Here is an 18,454-nt window from a genome sequence, read left to right as displayed (position 1 = left end):
AGTTGTAACTCATATTTGTCCATTTTCAAAACCAGGTCATGCCTGGACAAGCGTTTTGGCACTATGATGTATAAAGCATAAATTGTAATGCTTGTTACAAACATGCTTGTTTTTATTTTTTTAATTTTACCTTGCTACTGACAATAGAACTGTGGACTCTGACTCCATTAAAAAGAAAAAAAAGGAATGAAATGTGTATGCAAACATTTCTTGAAAGACAAGAAAGAGACAATACTCTGAATTCCAACATCATAAGCTGGGACAAGATTTACTGTAAGTACTAACATTACTGCCAACATTTTTTATTTGTTTGTGTACATTTCAAATGTCTTATCCTGGAAAACAAACTTTTAGCAGGATTACAAAGGAAATTTCCCCTCAGTATTTTTCTGCTATGGATTATTCGCTCTGTCCCTCTTCAAAGATTTTCCTTGGCAGCAATGCTACAGAGTCCTTTGGAAGACACTGTGGTGTCTCTTACAGCACACCCAATTGGAAACTTATAAGCTTTTCTTGCTGGCCTTGAGATCCCATTTACAGAGTCTTTAATTACAGAGTTATTTATATTTCATACAGAGTTATTACATGTCCTTAAGCCAACTTCTGTAGGGAAGATGAAGAGTTGGTTATAAAATGATTGTGTGGTAAGAAGCATTTCTGAACAGTAGCTTACACCCTACAAATATTTTTCCAAACAAATCAGTGTAGAAGTAGTAAGCTAGCTTCAATAAAAATTCTGTATGTTATTGTATTGTTTTTTTTTTGTTTTGTTTTTTTTTTTTTTTTAAACTCAAATAGGAGTAAAAATATACTGCAAATGGATCTGAGCATGCATGATACATGCATGGAAGTTAATAATGCATTTCCTCTGCAATCAGCCTCAGAACAAAGTTTGTGTTCATGAGAGGTTTGGTGTAACCTGAAGGAGCTCTAGCAGCCATGGCATTGCTGGTGAAAGCTGAAAAGAACTATCAGCAACAGAAGATAACTGGATAGCATATAGAAGTAACAAGGGGACTTCGAAGACTGAAGTAATAAGGTATTAATGAAATTTAACTCAGCAGTGTAAAAGTTCAGGCACTTAGGTACTTTAAAATGTATTTGCTACAAGATGTGAGGTCAGCATCAGGGGCAGCAGAGGAAAACACCTCTGTTGGTCAATTGATGGAAGAAGTGTGCACTACCAGTGTGATGCACAGGCAGCACCAGCAGGGGTTAGCAGAGCTAGAGGTGTTAACATTAATGAATGGTGATAGTGAGACCTGGTTTGAGTCCTAGTGCTTGATCAAAGAGTGAATCCAGATTAGAACAGCAAAAAGCTTCTAGGGTGATGGACTAGGATGACAGAGGAAACACACTGCAATAGGAGATAAAGAGAACCATCCTGAGGAACAGAAATACAAGTTTGACTGTGAGATAACCTGTATAGGAATATAGAGTGGCTGTAGGCGATAACTGCAGGCAACAAAAGTAATTTATTTGAAAGGAGAGACAAAAAGGATAAAGTTGATGTGGTCACTTTAGCTAATGATTTAAGAAAAGGTTCCTGTGCAACAGAGGAACCAAGTCAGGAGCAAACTGTCAATTGAAAGAGTGATAGCAACAACAACAAAAAGCCTTAGCCAATTATATGAGGAAGCATGATAGCTTTGTAAATGGATTATATGTTGTCACAGCAGGCGAATGGCCTTACTGACCCACCATGTTCTTTCTAGTCTTAAATTCATCTGATTAATTCATTAACTAATGGTGCAGCCATTTGTGAGGGGTTGCATGCATGTGAACAGATTGGAGATGAATTGGGACAACTCTGCTTTACCTTACAGACACTGTTCCAATTAAGCTTATAATTAAGATAGAAGTCATTTTTTTTTTTAAAGGACCTCTATTTTATTCCAAATACTACTTCCCTCCACCCCTGCTTCCTACCAATAAAAAAACAAAGTCTCATATAAACATATTAAAATACTTAACATTTTACATTGTAACATCCACAGATCTTTTTCAAGCATTAACTGAGGGTAATAAGCTTCTTGCAACATGTGATAAGCTTAGAAAAGCAAAAAAAAAAATCTACTTATGTCAGTCATTCAAGAAGAAACATTTTTGAAAGTGCAGTTTAGAACAACTGATGTCATAAATTATTATTTTTGTATTTTCCCGTGAGGATGTATAATTGGAAATTGATTACCTATCAAACCTGCATTCTTTAATGTTTTCTAATATTTGCTTATATCCTGCATCGAGTCTGTCCCAAGTAGACAACATTTAAACAAAACGCAAAGTTGTGCTGGGATCAAAGTGAGTTCATACTGGGTTCCATTTTCAAATCCTTACTATACCCATACAGTGTTGTCATGCGGGAGAACCAAAATGGTGCTGAAACTGCTAACAGGGGGCAATGACCTGTATTCCTTAGACCTGCCAGAGATCCTGTTTGAGGGACTAATTATTATAGGCATCAAACACTTAAAGTAAAAACAGTAGAAATATTTTAAAAATTCAAAAACCTGTAGAGCTCTATTTTCTGCCTCTGCAAGAAGCACTTGTAGGTTGCCAACTGACTGGCACCAGTCAAAATTCTGGAAATCAAAGGACATTAATTCAGTGTCTTCTCATGTCTTGGTAGCAAAGAAGCATTACATACATCTGAGAGAGTACTTTCCCTTTTTGAAAATCTTCCTACTTGTTAAATTCAGAAAACAGTAGTTAAGTCTACAAGCTTGGTTTTTTTCTTCTTGAAAATTCTGCATTGGTTATTAATGTGTTAGCAAAATAAGGCTGTACCTCTTTGATCTTATAATAATTGAAGAAAAATGCTGCTCTTCATAACATCCTGTTCTGTTACAGATGAAGAACAAATGACTCACTTCAAGCTTTATACCAAACTCTACCAAGAGTTCAATTTCACTAGCAAAGCCAAGACAGAGTACATACCTAAAGCCAGTAGGTAGAAGCCTATAATGGTCTCTCCTTGTTCTGTGATGGCAGCTTCCCTGCTCAGAAAACTGATGTTGTTGTTCCTCCAGGGTGCCTGTGGAGACAACTGGAGAGACATTTTCAGCAAAGCTTATGACCCAGAGCTTGCCTTCTCCCTGGTATGTCCCAAACGCCAGGAAAAATAGAATAAATCCAGCCTTTTCTTCTGTTTCTGCTCAGACTATTCAGGGAAGTTCTTCAATGAGACTAATAACCTAAAGAAGGAAATTGCAAGGGACAGGAGCTTTGTAGCCTTCCAACCTGTTCTTATTCACTAATCCTATCTCTTAGTACAGGCTGTGAGCCTGTGACCGGTGAAGGCAGCAGATTTCCTCACATCCTTATTACTGCTGCTTACAGAAATCTTGAATGAAGAGTGTGTGTCTGACAAAAGACGACCACACAACCTACAGGCTTACATACACACCAACAAGTGTGGTGCATATCGATATATCAGTGAAATGCCATTACTTTTGCCTTTTTGTCTTCACTGAATTCCCTTAGAATTTAGTTCTAAGAATTAAGTAAGATGTAAGAATGAAAGAAATGATATTTGGAGGAAAAATATCCCATAGAGGTTTAAAAAAAAAAAAAAGTGACCTCTACCGGAAAATGGCTTAAGAACCACATATCTTCTTTTTACACTATTAAGAAGCTGCCAATATTGAGCATTCCAAGTACAGTTGGATTTTTCCCCCACTGTTGAAAAATGAGATGTTGTCTTCTTGACATGTTGCATGCGCTTTAAGTCAGCTCAGAGTACGTTTAGTCTTTAATCACAGAATGGTTTGGGTTGGAAGAGAACTCAAAGCCCACCCAGTCCCAGTCCTCTGCTGTGGGCAGGGCTGTCACCCAGCAGCTCAGGCTGCCCAGGGCTGCACTAAAACCAGCCTTGAATGCCTCCAGGGATGGGGCATCCACAGCTTCTCTGGTCAGTCTGTTCTACTTTGCACTTTTCTTTATAATCCCTATAAAATAAAATAATCATCCATATCCAACAAGACAGCACACAGCCTGGAAAACAATAATCTTGTCATGATGATTCATGCCTATGGACTTTGTTGATTATAGTAAGAAAACACATTTCGTATCAGTAGGAGATGATCTTCCAAAATCAGATCGTGTTCGTTCACTGCTTCCAAGAAAGTAGACATACTGAAATGATTTATGCAGAGTTTTGTCTAACAGTCACCCTAGCCTCCTATGAACACTGGACATTGGATGAGGCCAGTAATGCTTAAAACACATCAACAGATAAAGGGGAATAACTGTGCTAGTCGCATGCTGCTTGCATTGCCTGATTTTAAGAAAGCAGGCCTGCGTGCTCCTATGCTGCAATGTTGTAACTTTGTCATTTAATTCTACGCTCTACATAGAGGAGCCACTTGCAGTTCCTATCTGTACAAAAGGTATGGTTTTATCATAATTGCAAAAGCAAGTAAAACAAATCAGGAAATAGTAACTAGTCATAAGAATAAAATAAAGCAAAAAAAAAAAAAAAAAACAACCAACAAAAGCAAACAAACACAAACAATCCAAATCTGCTGTCAGAGCTAAGCCAGGTAAAAGGCTGTTTGAGATAGGCCAAGGTGCAACAGCAATGGTGACAAGTGTATTTATGGAGCAACTGGCTACAGGCAACAGTATGATTAGTACTGCATTGGCTTCAGTGAAGTTTTATTCACTCACATCATCGAGCATCCATTACCAGAACAAAGCAAACATTCACCTATGCCTCTTGCATAGTGTAAAACTACACATAGGTTTATTTTGATCGTGGTGAGGAAGGTGCGAGTCTCCTTTTTAAAATGGTTTTTCTTCTCTCATTCAGCTCCAATATTCAAACTACGGAAGAAATGCACCATACTATTTTAGCGTGTTCAGGTGAGATTATGTTCAGGAAGAAAAAAGAAAGCAAACCCCAAGACACCATACCTTCATTTGTTGTCTGCCATCATGTCAGAGAAGAGGATTCTTTTTCCACTCCTTATACTGACTTTGTGCTTGCTTGGAATAAGACCCCCAGAAGTTACAACCTAGTAAGCATCACACCCCACAGCTTCCCATTCAAACCTCAGAAATGTTGGGCTCCTAAAACTTTCATTCAAATTGATGAGCTTTCCACGTACTTAGCCACAATTGGAATTTAATCCCAGATTAAAAGAATACCACGCAGGAGGAGGAAATCACTGAAAATTTAAATAACTTTAATCCAATTTAGGTTTCCTTCAGCTGATATCACATAACCGCTTACAGATGCCAGTTGCTACTATAAACTATATATTATATACTATATACTATGTACTGAGTACAGTGAAGTCTTTAATAGTATACTTCAGTAGATGTGGAAGCAGATAATAGAAGCCTGTTATAACAATAATGAGCCTGGGAGACTAGCAGAGAAGCCCTACACAAGGTGGCTTCTTATGCTCTTACCTTTTCCGAATTTCTCATAATGGAGTTTATTTATTTCTCTGTATTCAGAAATCTGAAATAACACATCCTCTCAGGATGCTGAAACATAAAAGTGCTTTTTCTTCTGGCACCTAGTTCATGCGCCTGCACCCACCATGAACCAACTGGTCTAATAGAGATTTCCAGGGTAGCAAGAATCACTCCTTCCAATGAGACTAAAACTTGGAAAACATCTAGCAGATCTCATCTGAAAACAGCTATAAGTGGTCAGAGAACCACCTGTAAGCCATATAACAAGATTTAAGTCTGAAGTATAAAGTTGTTAAGGGAGAATCACTTTTCCCTAATTTCTCTACGATGTTCCTTCCCATCATATATTAACCATTTGCTTTTCTGTCATGCCAGGTCTCACCTCTTACAGAAAGTTTAGCGACTGCTAATATTTTTAATGTCTAAACTCAGAAGAAAAAGAAAAACTGTAAACTCCTTCCTATCACATGAATTACTTTACTATGGGACAGCACTTTTTCAGATTCATAGGCTACTCCTTCTGCTTTCCAGCTGGCACAGCTGCCCTCTTGCCAAGATCTGTGGCTTTCTTGCCACTCCTTGCACCATTATGGTTAAAATTTGTCTTCATGGTGATTCAGGTGGATAAATGGTGATTAAATTACTTTTGAATAAACTGAGGCTAAGTGCACCTGCCTCTCTGGCCACAATAATGAGCACTGTCTGAAGCCTCAAATTAGCAGTCTGCTAATTTCAAACATGATTTCAGCCACCACACCTGTGTGTTGTTTTGCAGGAACTGATTTTTGCCTGGCAGGATAACTGCATGTTGTGTAGGGAGGCAAGACCACAAAATATTATCTGAAAGATAACAAACCAGAAAAGCTCAGTCTTTCTCTGATTGCAGACAGTGGGCAGCATTCAATTAGCAGGCCTCAAGAAAGCAAGTAGAGAACACCCACAGCTTTATGCTTCAGATCATAAGGCAGCCTTTAACTTATGCAACCCACCACAGGTAGGCTATTTCCATCTTTAGCTGCTGAAGGTGTGCTACAAGGAGCAACAACCATGATCCTCCTGAGAAGGCAATCAGTAAAAAACCAGTGGGCAGACACACCACTGCAAGCAAAATACAAAGGACCAGCTTCCCAGCTGACAACAACACACTGCCACCAACTGTGAGGAACCCTCTTGCACAGCTAGGCATTCACAAAGTGCTGGTGGTTTCTCTGGGAAGACAAAAAGCCTGATACCTGTCCTGTCTGCCACTGCGGAAATTAAGATGTGAACCATTACCTGCTCATTCATGTACGACTTAATAATTGAAACAAAGCAGGATGACAGTTTACCCCTCATGGTAAAGGGGGATCCTAGGCAGGATGCAGCTGGAGTCATGCTAGCAGGAGGAAAAGGAACTTTGGAGAAATTACCATGGTAGCAATTCTGATCACAGTGGTCTTTCATAATTTCATTCTTCTTTCCCCAGACGTTGCATCTCATAAAGCATGAGAATGGAAGATAATTTCTGTAAGTATGACTAAGATACTTTAACATTTTGCACAGGAGGTTTAACGAAATACCACAGGAAATACATACCAAGTATGCATTTCTTTTTCTTAAAATAGATTTTTAAAAAAAAATTATATGAAGACTTTAAACTGAAAAGCTACTTTTTAAATCACAGAATCATAGAATGGCTTAGGTTGGAGGGGACCTTAAAGATCATCCAATTGCAACCCCCTGACATTGGCAGAGCTGCTGCCCACCAGCTCAGCTGTCCAGAGCCCATCCAACCCAGCTTTGCGCACCTCTGGGGATGGGGCATCACAGCTTCTCCAGGCAGCAGTGCCAGTGCTTCACTGCCCACTGAGTGGAAAATTCCTACCTAAAATCTAACTTCTCTTTTAGTTTAAAGCCATTTCCCCTTTTTCTATCACTATCAATCCACTTAAAAAGTCAGTGTCCCTCCTGATTTTATGCTTTCTTTAAGTATCAGAAGGCCACAATGAGGTTCACCCCTGAGCCTTGTCTTCTCCAAGCTGAACAAACCCAACTCCCTCAACCTCAGTTCCACTGAGCATCTCTGTAGCTCTCATCTGCACCTACCCCGAGTGCTCCACCTCCCTCCTGTACATGGAAACCCAGGCCTGGAGATATTACTACAGATGGGGCTGCAGGAGGGCAGAGCAGAGAGGGACAATCACATTACCCCTCCTGATGCAGTCCAGGATACTGCTGGCCTTCTGCGTTGCAAGTGTACACACAAGAGTGTCACTGGGAATTTGTAATAACTCCTGTCATAACTCATTACACTTTAACCAATAAAAAGAAAGTTATTATTTAGCAATTCCCAAGGTCAGCATTAAAAATGAGTCAAAACAAGTCAATTTTTCCCCAGCTTTGTAAAAAAAAAAAAAAAAGAAAAGCTTTCTCAGCATTTAATAGTGCCAAATGAGAGTTAGTAACACATTTTCTTAACTTCTTCAACTCTTTAATTAATGGTACACGCAGGGAGGGCTATCACTGTACCTGGCTGTGTCCTTCCCCATCATGTTGGGAAGACACATGCCATCACGTTAGTGATCTTACAGGTGTCATTGCTGTACACAGCAGCTGGAGATGCAGCCTTTGTCATGGTAAGCACTGATGCAAGGCATTTCTAAAGAGAAAAGCATTCCTCATTTTTTCTTTTTTTAAACTTTCAAGCATTTCACATTCCTATGTTGATCTACTTAACCAAATGATATTTTGCACAGCAACTCCGAAAGGCTGACAATGATGCCACCTGACAATTTCTCACAGCACTTTTTCCAGGGCTTTGCGTATACAAATAATATATATATATGTAAGTATGTAAGTAGTAGGTTTCAGTAGCTTCTGCTGAAGAACCATAGAATCACTTGAGCTGAAAGAAAACCGAAATGTCATCTGGTCCAACTTCCCTGTGATGAACAGGAACACCCTCAGTTCCACCAGTTGCCCAGAGCTGTGTCCAGCCTGACCTTGTATATGTCCAGGGACGGGGCTTCCTGGGAAACTGTGTGCCAGTGCCTCACTGCCCTTAATGTAAAAAACTTCTTCCTTGTATCCAAACTAAACCTCCCCTCTTTTAGTTTGAAACTATGTCCCCTTGTCCTATTACAGCAGACCCTGCAAAGTGTCTGTCCTTTCTACCCTGTAGCATGCCTTCAGATTTTGAAAGGGGCTACAAGCAGTTCTTCCATATGATGTCCTGTCTGAGTGAGACAAGCCCTACAGAAAAAGTTCTCTCATCTTACCCTGGGAAGTTTTAACACAGTTTGCAGTGCTGCTCAGGCACTGGAGGGAAAAAATGGAAGCAACTGGTTTCTCAGAGAAGAAGCAGGAGTTAACAGCTCCAACAGGAATTTCAGAGTGGCTTGCCTGAAAAACACAGCCTCTTTGATCTTGCAAATAAACAGAAAAGTACTTCAAAAGAAGCAGTATCGACTTTACAGGGCTGTTTGCTTGGTATGTAAGCAAATGAGCTGCTTATTTGGGCAAGCGCATGTGCTGCCAAGCGGGGTCAGAGGAGGTGAGGAGTTACTGACATCAGAGCTGCACGGCTGACACACAGCCGAGGAGTCAGGCGCTGCACCGCACTGCCGCTCCCATTCATAATCCTGGAGAGGTCAGCTGGGGCTGCGTCTGCCGAGGGGAAAACAGAGACCATCACTGTTCTTAGACACACAGAAATGAGCTTTCAAAATGCTGGCAGCCAGTCCTCAGGTCATTTCACTGGTGCAAACTGGAAAAATAAAGCCTAAGATTTGAACAGCACTTTTCACCATTAGGGTGCCAAGGTGTTCCACAAAGGGTGTTTTATTTGCCCGGGCAAACCCAACTGATCCTCGCCAAGCTCATGGCCTGGTCACATCTCACTGATGTGATCTGAGCCCCCTCTGCACCTGCAGTGAGCTTGAGAGGTCCTTTCCCACACCAGGTATGAGATCAAAAGCATTTCCTTCATCATAATGTTTTCAAATATATTCTGTAATTTGAGAAAGGGAACTGTAAGGATCAGGTTTTCTCTAAAAGCCTACCAAAAATGACCCTTTAACAGCCTGGCACGAAAAACGAATTGATCATGCTATCCACACCATAGCAGTGCTATTCCTTTTCTTCTCCCAGACACTAACTAAAAGCTTTCATTCCTTAAATAAAAGACACGCACCCCTCTCCATCTTATGTCCTGCCACTATACCTCCTCAAAGCTCAGGTGAATGTGAGGGGTCAAGGTGGTACTCAATGCTACAAGAGCTATCTCATGATGACAAAATCCTATCTATCTGTATAAGAATGAGGAATTCATTTCACATTCAAATTTGCCTTCCCTCCCCATAGATACAATATGAAGATTTGCCTTTCATTCTTGCCACCCCACTATGGGTGCACAAGAGCATGTCCTAGCTCTTGGCTGGATGAGTTATAAAAACAAAATGCATCAACCCATGAAATTCTTAAAAGAGTTGGTCAAATGCTTTTCCTCAAAGCAGAATTCTTGAAAACACTGTTGAGAAATAACATTCACTTTCACTTAAAGACAAAACCACACTGAAAGATATCAAGGTTATTCCAAATGACAGAGAAAAAAATAAAAAAAAAAAAAAAAGAGCAATTTATCACAGATGGAAGGTTGTTCCTTTCTCTGAGAGCTTCTTTCTATCCCTCCAGCAAAACAGTTATCCACGTCATTCATAACACAGCAGCAGAGATGGCTCTCTGTAGAAACACTGTATTTTTCACTCTATTTGGGATTTCTAGGAAGAAAAATCACTTCCAGCAGAAGACTGAATAAGTATGAATGCAAAGACCAGAACCATAACGTCAGCCAAGAATGAAAATCCTCTGGTGTTCTGAATAGCAGAGGGGCGGCCTCTTTCAGAGCTTTCATGAGCTCATGATGCAGCTGGTTGCTCAGGAGTCTGCACGGCACGGTAGGACTGAGGAGTGGAAAATTATCATCAAACAAGTCTGGTTTAGAATTATTATCCTCAGTCTATAGATCTGTAGGCATCTGTAGACTCCTGAATTTCTGTCCCACACAAGATTATACAGACCTCAGTGGCTCAGTTGTTCCCTTTTCTTCCACAGCTCCAGAACAACAATTAGTACATTGTTATATGGTCTGGTGGAGGAAGCCAGGGAAGTCTTCCTGTTGGGAGTGCTGTTAACAGCTTTGAGAGCCTTTTACTTGCCTGGTGCTGGCTCTGCAATACTGAGTCATACTGGCTGATTATATGAGCAAACTACTTGAAATTTATAACACACTTCTTTGCTCATTGTGACGCTGAGGTTTTAATTCATGTTACTCTCCTAGTGAATAACTGCATTTCAGATTAGCTTCCAGTATCAACATACACTAGTCTCTAGTTCCTCAGTTTGAGCTTGTTTCCCTTCTACTTTTTTCTACTTCATTTCCACTTGCTGCCTTAGTGGTGATTTTGTATTACTCTTGGCCCAGCTCTGTCCTTACCCTTCATGTTCCAGTCAGAACATCTTCCATGGGCTTGTCCACTGTGCTGTGCTACCAATGCCACCGCAGCTAAGCGGAACACCAGGGAATAGAAATCTATACACTGTGGTGGACAAGGAACAGAGCTTCACTGGAGCTAGCTAACAGTACTGACACTAAGATGTCAAATGCTATGGGAACTGTTGCTGCTAAAGGTTCAAATCAGAAATCCATCTGGTTGCAAACTGCCTCTGACAGAGTTCACAGGCGATGTCCAGGGAACGCAGCAACACCAAATCCCTGAACTTCCCAGTCAAAACTCCATTCCATCCTATGCTAGAAATCCCAGCTGTTTTCCCTGCTTGAGAATGCAGACATGCCTATATGATCTGTCTTTTGCAAGCTGGATACAGAAAGGGTCTAAGGTGTTGATACTAAGAGAAAAAAACAGGCCAAACCAAATCAGATTATATCCCTGACTAGGTACTTCACTGTGCTGGGTGGAGCTGAGCTTCTTCTGAGGTTGAAAGGGAAGGAAAATACCATCACTGATGTCCTGAAACAAAGGGAAACTAAAAGCCTCATCAGTTCTGTGCTTGTAAGAACAGAATGAGAAACAGCAGTAGTGCTAAGACATTTAATGTCCTGACTGAGGCATCAGGAAATTGCTGAGGTTTCTAGGATATGAAATGCAGGTCTGTGACCCCACTCTTCAAAACTAAAAACAGAAGAAATTCTCAGCCACACAGAAAACCAGTATGTGTTCCTCCACCTAGCCCAGTTATGGATGTGTCAGCTACATACCCACATATAACATGTAAGGAAGTCATATTTCAACATCCGTTCAAAGCTTGTTTTGTTTGCAACCCCTCCACAAAAGCAAATGCTTAGACAGAGAATGCTGCTTTTGTTTGGACATCTTCCTTCCTGACACTACACGGCTCTCCTTGGTCCCCCAGCCTGACACTCCAGCTCCTGAAGAAGGCTCTCCTGCTTCCCACCGCTGGTCTTACGAGGGCTGGGCAGTCAGGTTCTCCACCAGGAGCTGCCTTTATGTTAGTTTCATAGATGCCCCAGACTAGTTGCTCCAGTGGGGACAGAAGATTGAATTTAATGGTGCATCATCACCATCGCTGTGGGGGACTTGACCTCGTACACACATCCCCCTTTCACACCAGCCACCGTGCAAGACTGACTCACCCGTCTTTGTGCTTTGCTGGAAGTTTCTGGTGCTCCCTCTGTGCCTGGTAGTCCTGCCTCGCTTCAGAGGACGCCCTGTGGTTCCTGGACAAGCTGTGGCTTGTCATCTCAGCTGTACTGTATGTACTGCTGTGCACTCTATCCCACCACATGGATTCCTGACTTTCTGACCATTCATGGAAGGATTCAGAGAACACTCCTGCCAATTATTTCAAGCTAAAGAAAAAAACCCAAGAGATTTACAAAGACACACCCACTGAAAAACAGAAGAGGCTGAGAACCTGTGTTTCCCAGTGCAGTTATCTGGCAGAAGAAAAGAATGAAACTCTGACTCTTTCACCACTGACTCTGCAAGCCGTCCAAGTGCAGTGCCTGCAGCAGGGTTGTCCTGATGAGAACAGCTTGCACCTGTGAACCTTGCAAGGTCCAGAGAGAGACTGCCCTGCACAGGTGAGGAACACAGCCAGGGCAGAGAGCTTGTTAATTAATATCTTGCCACATCTCTGCACTTCAGTTTTGTTTTTTTTTTTTTAAAGTTCGTTTTTAAAGTTGTGTTTTCCACCAAAAAAAAAAAAAAAAAAAAAAAAAAAAGGCTATATCTCCACAGAGTAGGACTTCAATTAAATAATTTCATTTTACTGAAATCTGTAATGAGTGTAAGGCTATACACCCCTTCAGATTCCACATAGTCATTGAATACAGCATGTTTACCACTCAGTGCTGGGGCAGTCACTTTGGTCACAGCTGGTTGGTTGCATCAGTGGCAGAACGAAGGAGGAGCCAGTTCAAGTAACTTAAAAGAACCCCAGCTGTAAAAAAATAAAATAAAATAAAAAAATATAAAAAATTATTTCAAGCATTATTACAGATGAGATGACAGCAACTTAGCTCTAAGCAAATTTACATACATTTTATAATAAGCTAATGACTGGTGGTTATAGGCACTGAATTTCAGGAGAATTGAAAGTGTATCACAGCAGGGCATTACATTGCAGTGATAATTCAGACAACCCTACGGCAATGGAAACTGAAATCTAAAGGTAGTACGAAACAGGTGCTCATTAAGAAGAGATAATATGCACCTCTCCCTGTGTTTAACCCCTTCCCAAATGAACTCCCACACAGACAACTACATGATACCCAGAACTCATCCCAGGCAAACTCTTGGAGCTAAGCAAATTATTATATTGTGCTAAATTTTGTAAAGCATGCCTTTCATTAATAATGGATAAAAATGCACAAAGCTTCGCCTGTATTTTTCATACCATGGATCAAATGATCTAGCTTGAATACCTGTTCTCTCCCCTTGAAATGCAATCCTGAAACCGTGAGAGGATGCTTCAAACCTGGTCGATGGCTGCCATCCTGTGGCAGGTTTATGTATTTCAGTTCGGTACCAGAGGGAAAACACAGCCTTAGAGATGGCGTTTTACAAAGGCCTGCTATCGACTCATGCTTTAAATGCTTCAGAAGGAATGCTAGTTATCTTTTAGCAGCAGTTTTCAAATCTTAGAAATCCACGAGCCATTACCCATAAGGACTGTGAAGTCTCTTTCTCCCGAGATATTCAAAACCCATCTGGACACTTTCTAGTACAAGCTGCTGTAGGGAACCTGCTTTACCAGGAAATTGGACTTGATGATCTCCAGAGATTCATTCTAACCCCCAAAATTCTGTGATTACAATGATTCTAGCAGAAGTGACCCTCCAATGCAGAAAATGAAGATCAGATTACAGGGAGCTCCAGCCCCTCTTTTGAGCAGAGAGACACTGCAGCATTCAGTGGTCTAAATTTCAGAAATGATGTTAGTGCTAACTCATCTCTAATCCTATCCACAGCCGACTGCCAATTCCAGAATTAATTGGTGCCCCTATTTCTGATGGAAAATCTGGTGGTGCCATCAACTAGAAAAGCCAACGAACAGCTGAAACAAAACACAGTGTGATAGGGACACCATCAGAAGACTTGGACTACCTTGAGAAGTGAGCCCATTTGAAATTAATGAGGTCCAGGTGCAAGGTGCTGCACGTGGGTTGGCTCAGTCCTAGGTATATGAATAGACATAGAGAGCTCATAGAGAGGACTTGGGAATCTTAATGGATGAGAAGCTGGACATGAGTCAGCAGTGTGCATGTGAAGCCTAAAATGCCAACAGTGTCCTAGGCTGCATCAGAAGAGTGGTTGGCCAGCAGAGAGAGGGAGGTGGTTGTTTCCCTCCACTCTGCCCTGGTGAGGTCCCAGCTGGAGTACTGCATCCAGGCCTGGGGCCCCCAGCACAAAAAGGACTTGGAGCTCTCGAAGCAGGTCCAGAAGAGGGACACAAAGACAGTCAGAGGGCTGCAGCACCTCTTCTATGAAAGATAGGCTGATAGAGCTCTGTTTGTTTTGTCTGGAGGAGAAGTCTCTAGGGAGACCCCGCTGCAACCTTCTGATACTTTAAAAAAAGCTTATAATCCAGGAGGGAGAGTGACTCTTTATGTAGTCTGATAACAACAGGACAAGGGGGAATGGTCTTAAGCTGAAGGGGGGAAGGTTTATATTAGATGTTAGGGGTAAGTTTTCTGTTGAGAGGTTGGTGAGGTGCTGGACTCTGCACCAGTGGGGTTAAAACAAGTTGATTTTTGATCTTTTCTAACACAAGTAATTCTGTGATTCCAACTCTGGCATCAGAGGCAGGACTTGTACGAAATATCTTGAAGATAACAGGCTCTGTGGGAATCCAAGTGCCAATTCACAGCAGAGTAAATATCACCCGCTGCTAACTTCACCTGTGCTGCCCAAGACCTCAGTAGAGAAGCCATTCAGATAGATCATTAAACCTATAGGAGAGATGAACACTAGGAAGGTCAACACAAACTCCATCATCTCTGAAGTGTGAAGCCTGTGCAAAAAAGATGAGAAGCCATTCTGTACACCATGCACAGCAGGACTGTGCCCACAGATATAAGTACATCTCAGACTTATTTTTCTTTTAGCACACAATGACAGAGAAGCAGAAAAACACCTGAGACCCTCTATACCCAGCTGAGAACTAGATAACAGCCTCCACAAACAAACGAGCTTGTTCCAATACAGGCAAATGGTAATTTATGTCCCCCAGAACCCTCTACTACTCTCTGAATCATGCATAACCTCCTCTTTAAGGCAGATCTCCTACTCTCAGCAGACCTTTCCCTTCTGTGCTCAGTACTCAACAGCTTGCAGCAGCCAGGCAGGCTGCATTTCTTCCCATCAGCCTGTCACCCACTGCCTGCAGCTCTGCCAGTGCTTCTCCATGCTAGCAACCCAACCTGGCCTGCTTTGACCTTAGCAGCAGCACCCCAAACATGTACTTGCTCAGTCTCTGTGACTCTTCCTGCTTATTCAGACACAATTTGCCCAGCTCCCTCATGCATCTCCCTTTGAAAAGAGGAGTCTTAGCTACTTACGCTTTACAGATATTTAAAAGGGAGGAGAGGGTTACAGCTTGAAAAGCCACCCAGGTAGGGAAAGGGGAAAGGAAATGCCATTGGTCTGGAGTAGCAAGGGAAGATGAGTGGCCCTCCACATTCCTCTTCCTGAGATTTTAAGTAAGCATTACCACAAAAGTAGTGTAAGGTACAGGCATATGTGAAGGTGTAAGAAGGAACACAGGCAAGGAAAGAGGCAGGAAGGTCCAATAGGGAAAGAAACAGGGAAAACGCACTACCATGGGTGCTTGGCCCTGCCCAAGAAACACAGGCTGAGAAGAGGTACAAGGCCAAAACAAAATAAAAAAGATTATCTTTCCATTGGTGCTGCTACTTCATCTGCTGAATCAGTAAGTCATTGCTGAGGGTAACACTGAGGATCCAGTCTTACCTTTCCTTCATCCATCCACAGTTGAGCTCCTCATGGTCCTGGCTGAGCACCTTCCTAGCAGCAGAGAACAAATGTCTTCTGACATACGGTGATGCCCAGACCCTCAGCTGTGAGAAGGGGACTGTTTCTCATTTGCAGGAACCCAAGCTTTTATAAGAGAATGAGTGCCTATTCCAGAGTGGTGTGTTCTCATCTAATGTTCCTGATATTGAATGCAGAACTGTCTGTAGGAAGCCGACAGAGCTTTTGATCAACACTTCAAAAGAAAATGTCACTATCAAGAACTATTTTTGGTGTCAACCTGTGCATGATGTAGAATGATCACTAACAGTTTGCTAATCCAGGCACGCAGGTTTAGGTAACAAGTCTTTTACAATTACACCAGACACTATAGGATTTTACTCATTTTTTACTCCAAATTTTGATGCTTACTGTCCTAAGCCAGTAAACTCTTAATTAACTTCAACCTCTTGAGCCAGTTCAGAGCAATGCAAGAACTTATCAGACATTAGAACAGCAATGACTCCAGAAACAGAAAAGACCCCATTGATCCTTCATGGCTGAAAAGCCCTATAGAAATTATCGTGGGTAAGGGCCATGTACTACTACTAAAGTTGTCAACACTGGGGAGTGCAGTGGTTCTGAAAGACCTTTCTTCAACACCAGGTGCTGGTGAAGCAGAACTCTCAAGCTATTTACGTGCAACAGGCAATGCCGTGTCCCTTTGGGCTTCCACATCCAGAATTTTCACAGGGGAAATAAATAAATAAATAAATAAATAAATAAATCACTGCACCACACACAAAGTGAAGCCTTACTAGTGCAGCACCTTTTACAATCTCAGATACACAAATTAGAGGAAGTAATTGTGCAGATTCAGGAGTTTCTAGAGACAGCGAGTCTTAGAGCAGTTCACATAACTTCACACATCAACGACAGCAGCCAGTGCATGTACAAGGAAGCTGCTCTGTACTCGATGGTTTTCATGCCATTGCTGGCAAACAATACCAACTTCTGGAACAGCAAGTGACTGTATCTGCATTTATTTATTTATTCCTCAAATTTATCTCAAGCAATTTTTTATTTCTTGTGTTATAAAGAAGTGAATGTAGGTAATACTGTGGAGGTGTTTTGTAATGATGATGACAGCTGTAAGGTATTCTGAAGGAATTCCATACTTATTTGGTAATCTTCCAACCCCAGTTTCCAAAATACACAGATAAGCAGCACGACCTACGTGGGGCTAACTTGGTACAACAAATCTGTACTATATTACAAGTGTAATATAAACAGGAGAAACATTCCTGAGAGCAGTCAATGATTTGTATATGGAAGAAAAAAAGCAAACGTTTTAATAACAGTACCCTTCCACCCAAAAGATATCCTGTACTGCTCCTGATTGATCTGTGATGGACTATTGCTGAAGGCCAAAAAGGCAGTCACTGGGAAAATCTAGATTTTTTTTTTTTTTGGTAACTTGGCTAGTGCTCTGAACATTATCAAACCATATGTTTGTGCATGTCTGCCTAATAAAGAGAAATGTATATTGCTACACAATTTGCTTTCTCTATTTTCCTGAACATTTTTCTTACCAAGGAAACCTAAACATTTTACCTACTTAGCACAGTTTTTCATCCTACTGCATTCAGTTATAGCATGCTGTTCCTAAGAAACATGTTCATACAACACTAGAGAAAATTAGAACTAATTTTTTATTCCATAACGCTAATGTAAACCCACAGTGAGGTTTAAAAACAAACAATGAAATAACTGTGAGTTCTGCTTGCATTAGTATTCAGAGCAAAAAGAGGATTTTACTCAACATCTGAGGAGATTGAAAGGGGGAGAAAAATGAAACAGTAACAAAATTCAATAATTAGTTCTCGCAATTCATAAAGCTTCTTCACCAATTCTTCTTAGAGTACACAGTGATCAGGAAACAGGGAATCATCACTGATCAATACATAAAAACAAAAATAAGTTCTGAGTTAAAAAAACTTTAAAACTTCTGGTCAAAGGAATGTGAGCAAAGGACCATGTACTTCGTTTCATCAGCAAAGAAAAAGCACTTAAATGAATGTAAAAAACCCGCAAAGCAGAACAAAGTAATACCTTTCCATTTTTCAGCGATAAGAAACTGTCCACAAGGAAAGTATCTTGTCCATCACTAGATGTGTCCCATGTAACCTTAATAAAGGTCACTGCTGTCTGCAGCAGACGTCTTAAAAATAGATCATAGAATCACGGTTATGACCACATTATCTTAGTATTACAACAGGCAGATTTCCTTTCCACTTTCACATTTGACTTAAACAACATTGTGCCCTCAAGACAAGCAAGAAACAAAATTTACCTGCCAAAATTCAAGACCCACGTTTTTCATTTTGCACTGAAATTTCATTTCCACTTGATGAAAGTTTGTACAGTTTCTGTACTGACTTCATATCGAGGGATAATTTAAACATGAAATATTAAAAATTAACACTGCTATCAAAATGAGAAAATAATTCCAAATCCATGGAGATTGTTGTTAGTAC

At 41.0% G+C, this 18,454-nt stretch overlaps 1 protein-coding gene across 2 annotated transcripts in view; it reads right to left on the bottom strand.

Moving 5' to 3' along the window:
- The window catches only part of LOC125688685 (visual pigment-like receptor peropsin), a 34,155-nt gene extending 21,759 nt beyond the window's left edge, over window positions 1-12,396 (bottom strand). The window contains exons 1-2 of one of the 2 annotated variants that reach the window (XM_048934974.1): window positions 12,334-12,396; window positions 2,938-3,034 (exon numbers count right to left, since the gene is read on the bottom strand). Coding sequence is in view for 1 of the 2 variants with exons in the window: in XM_048934973.1 (XP_048790930.1) it covers window positions 2,938-3,058 (121 nt within the window). In the remaining variant the exon portion in view is untranslated. Of the gene's footprint in view, window positions 1-2,937; window positions 3,059-12,333 lie in introns of those variants that run through there. The other variant, XM_048934973.1, reaches the window with a different exon arrangement.
- Window positions 12,397-18,454: the final 6,058 nt, after the last annotated feature.

Source organism: Lagopus muta, chromosome 2 (assembly GCF_023343835.1).
Source record: "Lagopus muta isolate bLagMut1 chromosome 2, bLagMut1 primary, whole genome shotgun sequence".
NCBI classification, from domain to species: domain Eukaryota; kingdom Metazoa; phylum Chordata; class Aves; order Galliformes; family Phasianidae; genus Lagopus; species Lagopus muta.
Note: the sequence above shows the minus strand (reverse complement) of the source record. Positions and strands in the feature narration are given on the sequence as shown.